Raw genomic sequence first — 18,543 nt, 5'->3', positions numbered from 1 at the left:
TAAGAAGGTAAGCACAAGGCATATAGGCTCTGGAACCCGATGCCCTAAGTGGAGTCTCAGCAACATCTCCTGTAATCAAACACATTAATATTTTGGTGGTTGCAATGTGTGGAAACTAAGCAGGATAAAGAAAGGCAAAACAGTACGTCAGTTCAAATGAGATTTTTCTATTGAGCAAGTTTTAATATGAAACTTATGAAATTTCAACCCCCATTTTTTTGAGCTTATTGGATTTCAGAATTGCAATAAGGGAATTTGATATGGGAATATTATTGCTTTTTATGTTACCTTTGAACAAGATGAGGCTTAGTCAGACAAGTGATTTGTTCAAAGATACATAGCTGTAAATACAGAGGCAGAATGCCACGAATCCCATGCCTCTGTGAAAGTTGATACCTTACTCATGGCTGCTGAGCTCAACCCACTGGGCTATACAGCAAGTAGGTGAACTTGAAGAACATGCCATATGCAGAATGGGAGGTATGAGTCTCAGGCAAGCCTGGGCTTTGACCTCAAAGAGACCCAGAAGGAAGATTTCTACAAAGGCTCATATTTTTTTCAAGCTCACCTCTTCTTTGGGCATGAATTTCACTTGCACATTGGCCCTCTCGCCAGGATCCAAGACTCCAGAAGTGGGTTGGATCTCAAAGATACGAGACTTTGGAATCATCTCCGCCCGTAGTTTCCGTCTTAAATACTTTGGCATGTGCTTATCCATCTGGGTTATAAACATTGGACAATTAGATCACTTCTGTGGCAAACAGATCTATTCTACTCACCACTCACAACAGATACGTTTCCTGAGTGCTTTCCTGAATGTGCACCAGAGGCAGAAGGGCAGTAAGACGTCATACCCACTATGACATCGTCAAGTACCAGGCTGAGGGACTGGGGAATGGTTAACACCTAGAGTCCTTCAACAGGAAGTTAAAATGATAGGAGGAAAGGCCCAGAACCCCAACTCTGGCTAAAGTAGAGATGGACAGAAGGGAAACACAACTCACCTTGTTAGTAGGCTGTGGGGTGTGGACAAACCATTCACAAGGAACTTGGAGAGTGTTGGAGAGCTGGATGGTTTCCACCATACACTGTCCACACTGAATTGTAGAAAATTCTACTTTGTGGCAAGACAGGGTCATACTTGGAATGGTCACAGTGGCTTGGAGGCAGAGGTGAATAGTTGGCCCTCCATACACCTGGAATGGACAGAAAATTGTGGTTACCATGTGGCGTTAGGAACAGCAGCAGCAGCAGCAGCAGCAACAACCACCACACAATGTCTCAGGCTGGAGATAGACATCTTAGGGTGCTCAGAGCCCAGCTTTTGATCACCCATACTGCATCATCTTGGGGTTCTCAACAGGCTTGGCTGGGACATGGAGGGCCGTGTAGGCCCAGTGGGGCACCATACCTTGATGGGAAGAATGACTTCTTTATTCCCCATAGAAAGATTAGCCCCTTGTGGGTCACATCTCACTTCAAACGTTTCTGTCTCACAGTAGGGCAGATTCTTTACACGGTCTAGCTCAGTGCTGAAGCCTAGACCGAGACAAAGGAAAACAGTTTTCATGAGCAAGGAAAGAGCACAAAGGAGCTGCTCTGCGTAGCAGGCTCTCTGGGATAGGCTGACCAAAGTGTCGCTGAGTTACCCAGCAACTCCTCCAGCCGATGAACAGCAGGAATGCTGCTCTAGAAGGCTGGGGCATGCAGGGGGGCTCCTGGTACCTGTGTCGTGAAGGACATGCTTCTCTGCGTGGAAGGACACCGGAAAGTGACTGGTGTTGGTGATCTTGATGATGTGGGTTCGGACATCACCAAGCACAATGTAGCCAAAGTCCAGGATGTACTCTGGCAGCTGGACTCTGAAACAGTTAAAGGGGCTGTCCTTACTAGTCACTTTCAAGCCAGGAAGGCCACTTTTCCCAAAAAGGAGAGAGTGTGAGTTCTCGCCTGTCTGCAACTTTGTTTTCCAGAGTGGAGAACAGCTAAGGGTCACTAGAAGAGAGACTAGACACTCCGTGCATCCTTCAGGAGTCCACGTGTGTGGCCATTATCCAGCAACACGTTGAGTGTGGGTCCCCATGAACCTGAAATGGAGGCCTGTCTATTGGATGTGGTACCCTGCCCTTAAGATCCAGAATTGCCTAGTTGGCTTCACACAAAGGAGGGACGGCAGCTAACACGAGGTGCATGGCTTTCAGTCCTAGGTGATCAATTAGTTTCTTAGGAGATGCACACACACACAAAAACCTGTTTGCTTCACCACACTCTGAAGCAAAAGCAGCACAGACACGAAAGGGCCCTCACTTGGCTATTTTGCGGCGACTCCGAAGGCTGAAGTAGGTGTCTTCCGTGGTACTGGAGGAGATTGCTTTCTGGTGTTCCAGGGCATAGTCTTGAACTATGAGCCGCTCTACTTCCATCTGGAGATGAGCACTTATCTAGAGCAAGAGGAAGAGCATTTCAGAGAATATGTATTCTCTTTATTTAGTGTTGGTAAGATTTTTTTCCCACAAAGGGAAAACTACTGATTCTTTGATCCTTCCATGTTTCGAATGTGTAGTAAGTAAAGATTAGGTTCACAATGAATAAATTCTCATGCACTCATAAATGAGGAAGGGTCTTTTTAAAAAATGTTTTTAAGATTTGTTTATTTTATGTGTATGAGTGTTTTGCCTACATTTATTTATATGTACCACATAATGGTGGTGTCCTGGTGTCCATGTAGTTCAGAAGAAAGCATCTGATCCCCTGGAACTGAAGTCAGGGATGGTCGTGAGCCACTATGTGGTGCTGGGAACTGAACTTGGATCCTCTGGAAGAGCAGCAAGTGCACTTACCTGCTGAGCCATCTCTCATTTAAATAGAGTTTAAAAAAATGGCCGGACAGGGGTGGCACCCACCTTTAATCCCAGCACTCGGGAGGCAGAGCCAGGAGGATCTCTGTGAATTCAAGGCCAGCCTGGTCTACAGAGCGAGGTCCAGGACAGGCACCAAAACAACACAGAGAAACCCTGTCTTGAAAACTAACTAACTAACAAACAAACAAACAAACGGCCTGGTGGAGGTGGCTCAGCAGGTAAAGAGGCATTTGGCATTTGCTGTGATGATGACCTGAGTTCAATCCCTAGGTGGAAGGAAGAGCTAACTCCCGAAAGCTGTCCTCTGACTCTCTCAATTGCTCTGTGACACACACACAGTCCCCTGACAAATGAATATATAATACATATTTTTTAAAAATAAAAATGTTTTGACAAAAAATTCTTAAGCACCACAGAAGTACTGGGTGTTTTCTCTGCATGACTCCTGCTTCGATGGCCATTTTTATGATCCAATGCAAGGATTCAAAGGCAGGATGCGCTGCCCCCGGGTTCTTCGTTACAGTTTTACTTATGTGAAGATGTGTGTCTGTGGTTATGTGCACTCGAACACAGAGGTCCACAGCAGCCAGAGGCATTGGCTCCCTGGAGTTAGTGTTATAGATGGAGGTTTCATATTTGGAGGCCAGTGTTTAATGCAGACTTACAACAGTTCCAAATGCTGAGAGTAAGTGATTGTGAGCACTCAGCTGTAGATGGGACATCAATGTTGCATCCCCTCACAAAGGCTCAGGGGACATGATTGGAAGAGGGGGTTGAAAGAATGTAAGCTCCAGAGGATAAGGAGGAGTACTGTGAAGGGCTGCCTTCTGGACAGAGCATGGCTGTGATGCACATGAACTCCTAAGTTCTGTGGCTACTGCACAAGACTCCCATGAGATCAAGTCAGGTAAAAATCCCAGCATGGAGTCGGGAGGGGTTTCCAATGCCCTGCCCTCTTACTGAGCAGCTAATGGTGATGGCTGCCGATGGAGGGAGACTTTTCTCGGGGAGGGGTGGATATTGGTAGGATGCTTATGCCCCATTCGATGATCTCATACATATAAGCACATGGGCAGCTCTAATTGGACTTGGGTGGTTAAAAAGGGGCATGCAGTTGAGAGGGAGGTGAGAGAGAGGTTGGGGTATTTCAACAGATGGGAGAGATGTGGCGGGCTGGAAGAAGTGAGTGGGGAGATGCATATCTGACTAAGATAAATTATAAATGTGTATGAAATTTTCAAAAAATAAAAAGAAAGCAATTTTATGCTCAAAAATGGACCATCTGGACTCATTTCTCCACCTCCTTTTCCTACTCACACTTGTTTTTCCTTCTGAGTTTCCTCTCCCAATACGCCTTCTTTACGATGTACCCAAGTGAAACATCATCCCTACCTCACTGCATATCCAGTCAATCCCGAGGGGTCCATCATTCCAGGCCTGGAATATTCCTTGCCCCCCCTCAACGCTCTCTTCCTTGACTGACATCACCAATGTTTGCCCCACAACTACTTCTCACCTAGAATCATCCCAGCAGCTTTAAAAAGCCCCTATCCCCTCATATCTGCTCTTCCTCCATTAAGCCCTGTCCCCCCATAGCCCACAAGACAGCTACAGGGGTCTTTCTGAGAAGCAAACTCAATTGTGCCATAGCACTTCCGGTTCAAACATTTCAGGGGCTCCCTCTTGCCCCCTTTCCTTGAGGAAAGTCCCGGTAGCTGCTCCTCTCTTCCGGCTCGCCTTGCCTTCTTCTCATGTCCCTCTTTTGCCTTGGCTGCATCTCTTTCTACTCCGTTCCTGGGACGTCCCATGCCATCGTCCCACCCCGCTTTGCACATGCTCTTTTCCTCACGCACGTTCTGTGCAAGGTGGAGCTGCTCTCACCTCTGAGGTCTCCTCCTCAGGGATTTCGTCAGTTATCATCTCATAGTGATTTAGAGAATCATATTTATTGTACTCTTTCTCCATGTTTTTCTTTGCTTGCTCCAAGAAGCATTCATACTTTTCATTGCCTGTGGAGGCAGAGGGAAGGAATCAGCGGGGCCAGAGGTGTGCTCTGCTCCACACCTGGCCTCTCAGCTCCCTGTGAGCTGAGAAGGAAAGGGAATGGCTTGACACTTCACCTGCCATATTTGCTCCACTTTGTGAGTGAGCTGAATTTGTATCTGACCTCACTGAGCTTAGTGACAGGGCACATGTCATTGAGGACATGGCACATAAGCTACGAGCTGCTCCTCAGGAGTATGAGACACTAACAGGCTCCCTTGGAACTCTGCTCAGTTCTCACACTAGACCTTCTACACCCTACAGTCCCTTTCAGTGCTGGACACGCTGAGACAGCTGCCACTCTTTCAGTGGCTTTTCACCCACTGAGTCCCTCCCAGTTAACACATAGGATATGTTGGCATCAAGCTACTTTAAATCTAAATGCTCCACAACACCCTTAATGAAGCGGGGAGACAATTAGCAGAGGGATTTCAGACACTTGGACTCACCAAAAGTCACGGCAAAGTCAAATGCTTTGAAGGTAAAAATAGGTAAAGACATTAAAAAGCCTACTGTGAAACAAGGGGAAATGCTGAAACTGTAGTCAACACTTAAGCCCAACAATGTTCAGATGTGAGCAACTGAAAACTTTTCCTGATAACCACACTCTCTGTGTTATGATGCTAACAGGGAGCTCAATTTTCAACCATGGGGCAAAGATCTCTTTCCTGACCTTCGCAGCTGGCTCTCTGTACCTGCAGGATCTGGATCTACAAAGTCAAATATTTATGGACCAAAACTGTTCGGAAAAACAGTGCATCTGTATTGAAGTTGTATAGACCTTTTCTCATTATTATCTCCTAGCACTTGAGTGCAATCACTGGTTCTAGACCACTTCTGTTGTATTAGGCATTATAGGAGTCTGTCGGTGGGTTGAAGTATACGGGAGGGTGTGTGTACTTCCCTTAGGATCCATGCAAATACCATGCCATTTTATGTGGGACTTGTGCATGTGCAGATTTCAGCAGCCAAGGAGGCCCTGAAGCTAGTCCTGGCTGGACTCTGAGGACTCAGAGTATGTGTACAGCTGGTTATCCTCTGGCTGGAGCTCTGCTATTGGGGTGTAGTGTGTCCTAGCTTTATTAACATTTATGCTATATGAAATATAACACAATATAATATGAAAACATATGTTTTCAGGGAGCTGGTAATTATAATTTAATGGATGATGTGGCGCCAGTGAATCTGTGACTTTAGAGGAGGAGGGCTGGGAAGTGGCGTTAGTCTGAAGCACTGCAGGGAGAGTGGATCCAAGGAGGGCAAAGAAGGAAGCCATGAAGAACAAGCAGTTCCTGTTGGCCTTCGGTCCTGCCCTGGGTCAGGAAGAGCAGGCTATAAGAGCATCTCAGCCAAGTATTGGGACCTACCAAGGCAGAATTACCAGCCTGGCACAAGATGATGGCTCAGGGCACCCCATGGGGCCAGAAAAGGCACGAAGGCAAATAACTAACATGTAACTTCAGCCTATTAGGCATGGCCCCTGAGTAAGGGTCTGAAGGGCGTGGCTGCTTCTGTGAAGGTTCTACTCTGAGAGTTCTATACCCGATAGTACCCAGACTCTCACTCCACCATGAAGAGACCGAGTGTGTAATTGGGACAGGAGACTGGGAGAGACGTTTTGGCTGGAGAGAATACACACTGGTCCAAATGCCACTTCTCCTGTCTATAGGGAGTTTAATGATGGCAAAACTGGCCAGGAGTCTTAGTTTGCAATGGTCACAGCTTGAGTCAAATTTAACTCTTGTCTCGCACCCCTGGAGACTGAGGCACAGCACAGAAGAGTACTAGAGAGAAAACAAAGTGAGTAGCCACCAACCTTCAAAGATGCAAAGCAAAGCTAAAGAAAGCACTGGTAGTTTTTGTCCTCTGGGGATAAGCTACTGCCATGGGTGATGGTACCTCGGAGGTTCCTGTGCAGATCAAGGCTGATCCGGGGAAAGATGCCCTCTCCGTACAGAGTGATATTTTCTGGGTCCAGGTGGGCAATCTGTATCTGGAAGCTTCTCTGAAAGACTTCAGGTATTCCAGGCAAGTAGTAAACTTTCAACACTTGCTCCTTGTTTGAGCGGATAAAACCCTACATGGTAGAGAGACCAGAGAGAGCTGGACAGTGTGCAATGGATTTATGCTTCTTATGGGTGGCTAGACACACCTCTCCTCAGATCTATTCCCAAGTGCTGTAGGTAAATGACAAGAAAATACAGAGATGTGGGTATCAGAGGGACAGGCACTGCCCCAAAGAGGAATCCAAGGAACAACCAGAAACATTTTTTTTTTTTTTTGGTTTTTCGAGACCCAGAAACATTTTTAATGGGCTCTTTCTTAATGTCTAGTTTTTGAGTTTGTATGTTCTTTACACTAGTCCTCTGTGGGATGAATCACTAGCAGTGATGTGTTCCCACTCTGTGGGCTGACTGTTTGATAACTTCACATTTTTTTTTTCTGTACAGAAGCTTTTAAGTGTCATGAAAACACATTTGTCCATCGATGGTCATATTTCCTATGCTACTGGAGCCTTATTCGGGAAGCTTTCACCTGTACCTACCTGCACATTGAAATATGCCTTTTCCCTTTAGCAATTTTTGCAGTACCAGGCTGGTCTTGAACTCACAGAGATCCACCTGCCTCTGCCTCCCGGTGCTGGGATTAAAAGTGTGCACTACTACACCCTGCCAGACTAGCAAGTTCTATGTTGAGGTCTTTGATCCATCAGATGTTGAATTTTGTGAAGGGTGAGAGACTAGGATCTAGTTTTATTTTTCTACCCATTGAAATCCAGCTTTCCCAGCACCATCTGCTGAAGATGGCATCTTTTCTCTGATATATATTTTTAGCATCTTTGTAAAAAAAATCATATAAACTGTATTTGTATGGATTGATATCTGGGTCATCAATTCTGTTCTGTCGATTTTTGTGTCTGTTCTGTTTTTTCTTATGTTGCTTTTTATCCCTTTGACTCTGTAGTATAATTTGAAAGCAAGTGCAGTTCTAGATTAAAACAGTGGAAGTACTCACCTTTGTAAATCACTAGGGAAACGCAAACTGGGAGGACACCAAATGTTTCTTTTTTAATCACAAAGCTGGTAAAATTGATCAAGTTTTGGTGAGAACCTGCACCGCAGGAGATGCTTATGTGTCTCTGGTGGGACTTGGAGAGCAATAAGCACATAGGGAAAGACTGTGGCAGTCAGGCATAGTGGTGTATGAACTCAGAGAAGGCAGGAGGGTCTTATGTTCGAGGCCATCCTGGGCTATCTGGAGAGACCTTGTCAGACTAAATCCAATGAGGCCTGGCAGCAGCCGGCAAAAACATACAGGCCCGGTGGCAGCCGTCAGAGACATACAGGCCCGGCAGTGGCCCGCAGAGGTAGACAGGCCCGGCAGCGGAGACAAGCAGACGCAGGTAGGCCTGGCCCGGCAGAGGCAGGCAGGCACATCAGGCAGCGGCCGAAACACAGTTGCAATAAAGACCACAACCTGAGCTATTTCCCGCTGAAGAGCTAGTGAAAACAAACTCTTAATCAAAAGCTTGGCACAGGGACGCCTCTAACCCCAACACCCGGGGAAGAAGCTATCTCCGTGGGATGGAACCAGAACGAATCTGAACACTCCATCTGAGGCCAACCCAGGGCCCAGCTGCTGATCCTACAAAACCCAACAATTTGGAGGTGTTGGTGAGACTACCCCGCTCAGCTGAAATCCATCCGGGAGAGGATTCAGATCCCTACAGTTTGAAGTCTGAAGAAACAAGATCAGCTGAGGAGTTGACGAATGAACAAAACGTGACCTGGGAACACAGAAGAAGGCGCTGCCCAGCCACCAAACCAGATCACCAGAATCATAAATATATACTTCACTGACTGAGATCAGCTGCCCCTGAAGAAACAGCCCAATAGCACCAATTTAACCAAGAACTCCTACTGAACCAAGACTAAAAATTAGAACAAGAGAGGCACTCTCAGACACAGACACCGCCTGCACTGAGCAGAGGAAGAGATGAGTAGACGCCAGTGCAAAAATACAGGCAACAACATAAAGACCTATATGGCAACATCAGAACGTAGTGATTCTACACCTGCAAGACCTGAACATACCAAGACAGAAGAAACAGAAGAAATCAACCCTAAAAATGACTTTAAGAAGATGATAGAGACCCTTAAAGATGAAATAAAACATTCCCTTAGAGAGGAAATAAAAACTTCCCTTAAAGAGGAAATGAAAAACTCCATTAAAGAGGAAATAAAAACTTCCCTTACTGGACCTTCCTGCACTGAGTCTACCAGGTTGATCGAAGTACTGGGGGGGGGGTTGAGGATTTGCCCTGGAGGAGGTGGGAATGGGGGTGGGCTGGGGGTAAGGAGAGGGAGTGGGAGGGGGGAGAATAGGGGAACCCGTGGCTGATATGTAGAACTGAATGGTATTGTAAAATAAAATAAAATAAAAAAACTTCCCTTAAAGAGGAAATGAAAAACTCCATTAAAGAGGAAATAAAAACTTCCCTTAAAGAGGAAATGAAAAACTCCATTAAAGAGGAAATAAAAACTTCCCTTAAAGAGGAAATGAAAAACTCCATTGAAGAAGAAATAAAAAACTCCCTTAAAGAAATGGAAGAAAAAATGAACAAAAAATGGGAAGAAATCAAAGAAAGCCAAGAAAAAAGCAATTAAACAGATGAAAGAAACATTCCAAGATCTGAAAAATGAATTTGAGACAATAAAGAAAACACATGCTGAGGGAATGCTGGAAATAGAAATCCTGACTAGACGAACAGGAACTACAGAAACAAGCATAACCAACCGATTGCAAGAGATGGAACAGAGAATCTCTGACACTGAAGACACAATAGAGAAAATAGATTCGTCAGTCAAAGAAACACTAAAGAAAAAAAGTCATAACACAAAACGTCCAGGAAATTTGGGACACCATGAAAAGACCAAACCTAAGAATAATAGGGATAGAAGAAGCAGAAGAATACCAACTCAAAGGCACAGAAAATATATTCAACAAAATCATAGAAGAAAACTTTCCTAACCTAAAGAAAGAAATACCTATGAAGATACAAAAAGCTTACAGAACACCGAATAGGCTGGATCAAGAAAAAAAGTTCCCTTGCCACATAATAATCAAAACACTAAACACACAGAACAAAGAAAAAATATTAAGAGCCGAAAAGGAAAAAGGCCAAGTAACATATAAAGGCAAACCCATCAGAATAACACCAGACTTCTCAATAGAGACTATGAAAGCTAGAAGATCATGGACAAATCTTATGCAGACACTAAGAGACCACGGATGCCAACCCAGACTATTATACCCAGCAAAACTCTCAATCACCATAGGCAGAGTAAACAAAATATTCCAGGATAAAACCAGATTTAATCAATACCTGTCCACAAACCCAGCCCTACAGAAAGCACTAGAAGGGAAAATCCAACCCAAAGAAGCTAAACACATCCATGAAAAATCAAGCAATAGATAATCCCACACCAACATACACCAAAGAAGGACAACACAACACGACCACAAAAAATAACAGGAATTAACAATCACTGGTTATTAATATCCATCAATATCAATGGTCTCAGCTCCCCTATAAAAAGACACAGGCTAACACAATGGATAAGAAAGCAGGACCCATCCATATGCTGCATACAAGAAACACACCTTAACTTCAAAGACAGACACTACCTCTGAGTAAAGGGCTGGGAAAAGGCTTTCCAAGCAAATGGACCTAAGAAACAAGCTGGTGTAGTTATCCTAATATCTAATAAAATAGACTTCAAACTAAAATCAATCAAAAGAGATCAGGATGGACATTACATATTTATCACGGGAAAAATCCACCAAGATGAAGTCTCGATTCTAAACATTTATGCTCCAAATACAAAAGCACCCACATTCATAAAAGAAACACTACTAAAGTTTAAAACGCACATCAAACCCCACACATTAGTAGTGGGAGATTTTAACACACCACTCTCACCAAAAAGACAGATCTACCAGACTGAAACTTAACAAAGAAATAAAGGACCTAACAGATGTTATGACTCAAATGGACTTAATAGATATCTACAGAACATTCCATCCTAATGAATATACCTTCTTCTCAGTACCCCATGGAACCTTCTCAAAAATTGACCACACGCTTGGCCACAAAACAAATCTCAACAAATACAAAAAAATTGGAATAACCTCCTGTATCTTATCAGACCACCATGCCTTAAAGTTAGACCTCAACAACAACAAAAATTATAGAAAACCCGCAAACTCATGGAAACTGAATAATGCCCACCTGAAACATCAATGGGTCAAGGAAGAAATAAAGAAAGAAATTAAAGATTTCCTAGAATTCAATGAAAATGAAAGTACAACATACACAAACTTATGGGACACTATGAAAGCAGTGCTAAGAGGAAAATTCATAGCTCTAAATGCACACATAAAGAAGATGGAGCAATCCCATACCAATGAATTAACAGCACAACTGAAAGGTCTAGAACAAAAAGAAACAAACTCACCCAGGAGAAATAGATGCCAGGAAATAATCAAATCGAGGGCTGAAATCAACAAAATAGAAAACAAGAGAACAATACCAAAAAATCAATGAAACAAAGAGTTGGTTCTTTGAAAAAATCAACAAGATAGACAAACCCCTAGCCAAAGTAACCAAAAGGCAAAGAGAGAGCACCCAAATTAACAAAATCAGAAATGAAAAGGGAGACATAACAACAGACAACGAGGAAATCCAGAGACTCATCAGCTCATACTTCAAAAACCTATACTCCACAAAAATGGAAAACCAGGAAAAAATGGACAATTTTCTGGATAAATACCACATACCAAAATTAAATCAAGACCAGATAAACCATTTAAATAGACCAATAACCCCTAAAGAAATAGAAACAGTCATCAAAAGTCTCCCAACCAAAAAAAGCCTAGGGCCAGATGGTTTCAGTGCAGAATTCTACCAGATTTTCAAAGAAGAACTAATACCAATACTCTTCAAAGTGTTCCACAAAATAGAAACAGAAAGCGGTTTTTAATGGATTCTTGTCACGTTGGGCGCCAGATATTGATGTAACTAACCGTCTTATTAAATAAGAAACACAGAAACAATGTAAAGGAGAAAGCCGAGAGGTCAGAGCTCAGAGCTAAAATCTCACCCTTCCGCCTGTGGTGTCCCAGCTTCCCGAAAGAGACCTATTTCCTGTCTGTTCGTCTATTTATAGTATTTTGTTCTGCCTTCTCATTGGTTGTAAACCCAAACACGTGACTGCCTCGTCACTGTCTGAATGTACAGCCCCCTAGGTCTTAAAGGTATATGTCTCCAATGCTGGCTGTATCCCTGAACACACAGAGATCTATGGGATTAAAGGCGTATGCCACCACCGCCACACTCTTGCTATGGCTCTAATAGCTCTGACCCCCAGACAACTTTATTTATTAACATACAATCAAAATCACATTTCAGTACAATTAGATTACCACCACATTTTGGAGTTTTCCTATCTTGCCCACAGTCAGGACAAATCTTTGTCACCCGCCAGTCCCACAGCCGCTCAGACCCAACCAAGTAAACACAGAGACTTATATTGCATACAAACTGTATGGCCGTGGCAGGCTTCTTGCTAACTGTTCTTATAGCTTAAATTAATCCATTTCCATAAATCTATATCTTGCCACGTGGCTGGTGGCTTACCGGCATCTTCACATGCTGCTGGTCATGGCGGCGGCTGCAGTGTCTCTCTGCGTCAACCTTCCACTTCCCAGAATTCTCCTCTCTCCTTGTCCCACCTACTTCCTGCCTGGCTACTGGCCAACCAGTGTTTTATTTATTGACCAATCAGAGCAATTTGACATACAGACCTTCCCACAGCAAGAGAGCACCCAAATTAACAAAATCAGAAATGAAAAGGGAGACATAACAACAGACAACGAGGAAATCCAGAGACTCATCAGCTCATACTTCAAAAACCTATACTCCACAAAAATGGAAAACCAGGAAAAAATGGACAATTTTCTGGATAAATACCACATACCAAAATTAAATCAAGACCAGATAAACCATTTAAATAGACCAATAACCCCTAAAGAAATAGAAACAGTCATCAAAAGTCTCCCAACCAAAAAAAGCCTAGGGCCAGATGGTTTCAGTGCAGAATTCTACCAGATTTTCAAAGAAGAACTAATACCAATATTCTTCAAAGTGTTCCACAAAATAGAAACAGAAAGAACACTACCAAACTCTTTTTATGAGGCTACAATTACCCTGATACCCAAACCACACAAAGATGCAACAAAGAAAGAGAACTACAGACCAATCTCCCTCATGAACATCGATGCAAAAATACTCAACAAAATATTGGCAAACCGAATCCAAGAATACATCAAAACAATCATCCATCACGACCAAGTAGGATTCATCCCAGGGATGCAAGGATGGTTCAACATATGAAAATCAGTCAATATAATACACCATATAAACAAACTGAAAGAAAAAAACCACATGATCATCTCATTAGATGCTGAAAAAGCCTTTGACAAAATCCAACACCCCTTCATGATAAAGGTCTTAGAAAGATCAGGAATACAAGGAACATTTCTAAACATAAAAGCAATTTATAGCAAGCCAACAGCAAACATCAAATTAAACGGAGAGAAACTCAAAGCGATACCACTAAATTCAGGAACAAGACAAGGCTGTCCACTCTCCCCAAATTTATTCAATATAGTACTAGAAGTTCTAGCTAGAGCAATAAGACAACAAAAGGAGATCAAAGGGATACAAATTGGCAAGGAAGAAGTCAAACTTTCACTATTTGCATATGATATGATAGTATACATAAGTGACCCCAAAAACTCTACCAGGGAACTCCTACAGCTGATAAACTCCTTCAGTAAAGTGGCAGGATACAAGATCAACTCAAAAAAATCAGTAGCCCTCCTATACACAAATGATAAAAGGGCTGAGAAAGAAGTCAGAGAAACATCATCCTTTACAATAGCCACAAATAATATAAAATACCTTGGGATAGGCCGGGCGGTGGTGGCGCACGCCTTTAATCCCAGCACTCGGGAGGCAGAGCCAGGCGGATCTCTGTGAGTTCGAGGCCAGCCTGGGCTACCAAGTGAGTCCCATGAAAGGCGCAAAGCTACAGAGAGAAACCCTGTCTCGAAAACCCCCCCCCCCAAAAAAAATACCTTGGGATAACACTAACTAAACAAGTGAAGGACCTTTTTGATAAGAACTTTAAATCTCTAAAGAAAGAAATTGAAGAAGATATCAGAAAATGGAAGGATCTCCCATGCTCATGGATAGGTAGGATTAACATAGTAAAAATGGCAATCTTACCAAAAGCAATCTACAGATTCAATGCAATCCCCATCAAAATCCCAACACAATTCTTCACAGACTTGGAAAGAAAAAATACTCAACTTCATATGGAAAAACAAAAGACCCAGGATAGCTAAAAAAATCCTATACGATAAAGCAACCTTTGGAGGCATCACCATCCCTGACCTTAAACTCTACTATGGAGCTATAGTAATAAAAACAGCTTGGTACTGGTATAAAAACCAACATACGGACCAATGGAATCGAATTGAAGACCCTGACATTAATCCACCCACATATAAACACCTGGTTCTTGACAAAGGAGCCAAAACTATACAATGGAAAAAAGAAAGTATCTTCAACAAATGGTGCTGGCATAACTGGATCTCAATATGTAAAAGATTACAAATAGATCCATATCTGTCACCATGCACAAAACTCAAGTCCAAGTGGATCAAAGACCTGAACATAAATCCAGTTACACTAAACTTAATAGAAAAGAAAGTAGGAAGCACTCTTGAATGCATTGGCACCGGAGACCATTTCCTAAATAAAACACCAACAGCACAGACCCTGAGCACAACAATTAATAAATGGGACCTCTCGAAATTGAGAAGCTTTTTCAGGGCAAAAGACACAGTCAATAAGACAAAAAGACAGCCAACAGAATGGGAAAAGATCTTCACCAACCCCACATCTGACAGAGGATTGATCTCCACAGTATATAAAGAACTCAAGAAACTAGACATCAAAATACTGAACAGTTTAATTAAAAAATGGGCTAAAGAGCTAAACAGAGAATTCACAAAACAAGAATCACAAATGGCTGAAAGACATTTAAAGAAATGTTCAACATCCTTAATCATCAGAGAAATGCAAATCAAAACGACTCTGAAATACCACCTTACACCTGTTAGAATGGCTACGATAAAAAACACCAATGACAGTCAATGTTGGAGAGGATGTGGAGCAAAGGAACACTCCTCCACTGTTGGTGGGAATGTAAACTTGTACAACCACTGTGGAAATCAGTATGGCGGTTTCTCAGAAAATTAGGAATTGAACTACCTCAAGACCCAGCCATCCCACTCTTGGGCATATACCCAAGGAATGCTGATTCATACCATAAAGATACATGCTCAGCTATGTTCATAGCAGCACTATTTGTAATAGCCAGAACCTGGAAACAACCTAGATGCCCATCAACAGAAGAATGGATGAAAAAAATGTGGTACATACACACAATGGAGTACTACTCAGCAGAGAAAAACAATGAAAGCATGAAATTTGCAGGCAAATGGATGGAACTAGAAAAAATCATCCTGAGTGAGGTAACGCAAACCCAGAAAGACAGTCATGGTATGTACTCACTCATAAGTGGATTCTAGATATAAAATAAAGAACAATCAGACCACAACCCATAGAACCATGGAGGCTATATATATATAGCATGGAGGTCCCTAGGACGACTATGGCTTATAAAAAATTTCAGTTTTACTCAATTATTGAAAAAAAAAATAGCCAAACGAATGGAAACACATGAACTATGAACCAAAGGCTGAGGGGCCCCCAGCTGGATCAGGCCCTCTGAATAGGTGAGACAGTTGATTGGCTTGATCAGTTTGGGAGGCAACTAGGCAGTGGGACCAAGCCCTGTGCTCATTGCATGAGTTGGCTGTTTGAAACCTGGAGCTTATGCAGGGATGCTTGGCTCAGTCTGGGAGGAGGGGACTGGACCTGCCTGGACTGAGTCTACCAGGTTGATCGCAGTCCTCGGGGGAGGCTTTGTCCTGGAGGAGGTGGGAATGGGGGGTGGGCTGGGGGGAGGGGAGAGGGTGGGAGGGGAGAGAACAGGGGAATCCGTGGCTGATATGTAGAACTGAATGGTATTGTAAAATAAAATAAAAGAAAAAAAAAAGACTAAACCTAACACAAAGAAACAGAACAAAACATTTCACGTCGTCATGTAAAGCAGACCACACACTGGCACAGGCCATGGTACAAGGGTACCAAGAGATTCAGTTATTAGTGTGCGGCTTCGGCTTTTGCTTTTAGGAGCAATTTTTTTTTCCAGAATGGGGAGTTTTCTGCTTACACAGCCCCCGGGGAAATGTACTCATGTTCCTAAAAGAACACAGGGGGTTGGGCCTGGAAGGAGAGTCACAGAAGGAAGAGTCGTCCTTGTGCCCCAAGGATTGTGGTACCAATAGGGTCAATTCTAAGAAATGTCTTGCTCAGCTCTGGATACAAGATGTCACAGTATACCCATTGTCCTATCCTGGAGCAAACGTGGAGGAAATAAGAAGAATGTGGGCTGATGGGAAAAGAATGAGATACGAGAACCTTTCTTTCTGGGAGTGCACATAAAGAGCAGGCCCCTACTACAAAACTGAGGAACAGAAAAATGCTATAACCAGCCAGTTAGATGCTTATTCTATTTTGTAAAGCTTGCATTTTAGAAAACATCAAATGATTCTACACATAACTCGCTTAAGGCAAAAATAATTTCAGACTGTCTAACATATTGTTACTCCATGAGCAGCCAGCCTAGACACAGGCTGTAAAGACAGAAGATTCTGTGCTTTGCAGACCCTGAGAAATTGGTTACTTCCTGATTTGATTGACGCTGTCTGAAGATGATGTTTCAGATGAGGAGACTGTCTGTTTTGTACTTTGCCTTTTCACCCTGGATATTTAGTGGGGATGTGAAAAGAAGATTCTGGGCTCTGATGCTTGCCCAGTGACTTACGTAGTCAATGTGCTGTATAAATAGTCTCTCTCTGATTAAGAGAAAGAGCTGCTGAGAAATCCTCAGATGCATTTGTCCCCTTTCTTCCCCCACTGACTCCACACCTCCTCTTTGGGATCTAAACCCCACTGAAGCTGGACCTCGACAATATCCATTGCCTATGACCTAGCAATTTCATTTTGGGCAGAAGCCCTTAGGAAAACATCTACCTTTGGGTCAGAAGGTATGTAAGGGAAAATTCATGTTGGGATTGTTTCTAGTGAGAAGCTACTGGCTGACTCACCTTCTACATTCAAGTGTGGTTTCAGTGGAAGATGGGCAATTTCAATATGACTAGAAAAGGAACATTATTCAGTAGTGAAAATGAGTGAACTATAGCTATGATGCAACGATATGGATGAATCTTAAAGCTGGGTGAAGAAAGCAAGCTGCCATGGATTACATCTAATTAGTCCATTTAAATCATTTTATTTTATATGTATGAGTGGTTCTGTGGACCACATGCATGCCTGGTGCCTGTGGAGACCAGACGAGAGCATTAGATTTCTTGGGACTAGAGTTAAGATGGTTGTGAGCTGCCATGTGGATGCTGGCACTTGAACCTGGATCTTCTGGAAGAGCAGCCAGCCATGTGGATGCTGGCACTTGAACCCAGGTCCTCTGGAAGAGCAGCCAATGCTCTTAACCACTGAGCCATCTATCTAGCCCCAACTGTGCCATTTTAAAAATAAAGCTCTGAAAAAAGCAAAACGTTTTTGGAACCTCAACTGGGAAAGTAATACTGGCCAAATTCTAGTTTCAGAAGTGTCTGTGATTCATTATGATTGGTCTCTTCATAATTTTTGACACTCCTCGTATGTGTGTGGGGTATGTGTGTGTAAAGAAGAGGAGAACCTTGGGTGTCACTCCTCAGGGCACGGTGTTGGTTTTTGAGGCAGAGTCTCTCATTGGCATGGAATCGATCAAGCAGGCTAGGTTGGCTGCCAGGGAGCCCCAGGATCTGCTCGTCTCCATCTCCCCAGAGCAAGGATGACAACTGTGCACCACCATGCCTGCCCTTTCTTTTTAAACCTCCATAGTCCACTTTATAAAATCTTAGGATTCATATATAGTCTTTGAAGGAAAATTATTGAATGAAGATAAGAACAATAAGGCACAGTATAAATAATAATAAAACAATGACAACATATTGCTATGTACTGATCTATAACTTACTTAGTACACATGTGCTGGGGATACACTTACCCTAGCAGAGTCAATAAACTGATCTCAAATCCCCGACTGGCAGTGACACTTGCTGTCACAGCTCCCATGAGAAGCTATTGCTCTTCCTCTCCACTCTCAGGCTTCCTTACATCTTATTTCAATCTGCTATTGACGCTCATTCCTGAATTTCACAAGACCCTCACCCTCATGAATCACTGTGTGAGATTATACACATTTGATGGCATGGTGTGTGTGTGTGTGTGTGTGTGTGTGTGTGTGTGTGTGTGTGTGTGTGTGCATGTCCACACTGCACAGTCCAGCTGCAGAGGATGCTGTGCTTGAGTCGGTGG

General features: G+C 43.1%; 1 protein-coding gene across 2 annotated transcripts in view; it reads right to left on the bottom strand.

Moving 5' to 3' along the window:
- Positions 1-18,543, bottom strand: part of Hydin (HYDIN axonemal central pair apparatus protein) — a 358,418-nt gene that overhangs the window by 107,826 nt on the left and 232,049 nt on the right. For both annotated transcript variants that reach the window (XM_042277692.2, XM_015992939.3), the window contains exons 29-35: positions 6,804-6,981; positions 4,743-4,870; positions 2,308-2,441; positions 1,726-1,862; positions 1,412-1,539; positions 1,005-1,196; positions 569-718 (exon numbers count right to left, since the gene is read on the bottom strand). In XM_042277692.2, the coding sequence (XP_042133626.1) occupies positions 569-718; positions 1,005-1,196; positions 1,412-1,539; positions 1,726-1,862; positions 2,308-2,441; positions 4,743-4,870; positions 6,804-6,981 (1,047 nt within the window). The remainder of the gene's footprint in view (positions 1-568; positions 719-1,004; positions 1,197-1,411; positions 1,540-1,725; positions 1,863-2,307; positions 2,442-4,742; positions 4,871-6,803; positions 6,982-18,543) is intronic.

The sequence above is a fragment of the Peromyscus maniculatus genome, chromosome 5, assembly GCF_049852395.1.
Source record: "Peromyscus maniculatus bairdii isolate BWxNUB_F1_BW_parent chromosome 5, HU_Pman_BW_mat_3.1, whole genome shotgun sequence".
NCBI lineage: Eukaryota > Metazoa > Chordata > Mammalia > Rodentia > Cricetidae > Peromyscus > Peromyscus maniculatus.
The sequence above is the reverse complement of the archived record's forward strand: the minus strand, read 5'-3'. Positions and strand labels throughout refer to the sequence as shown.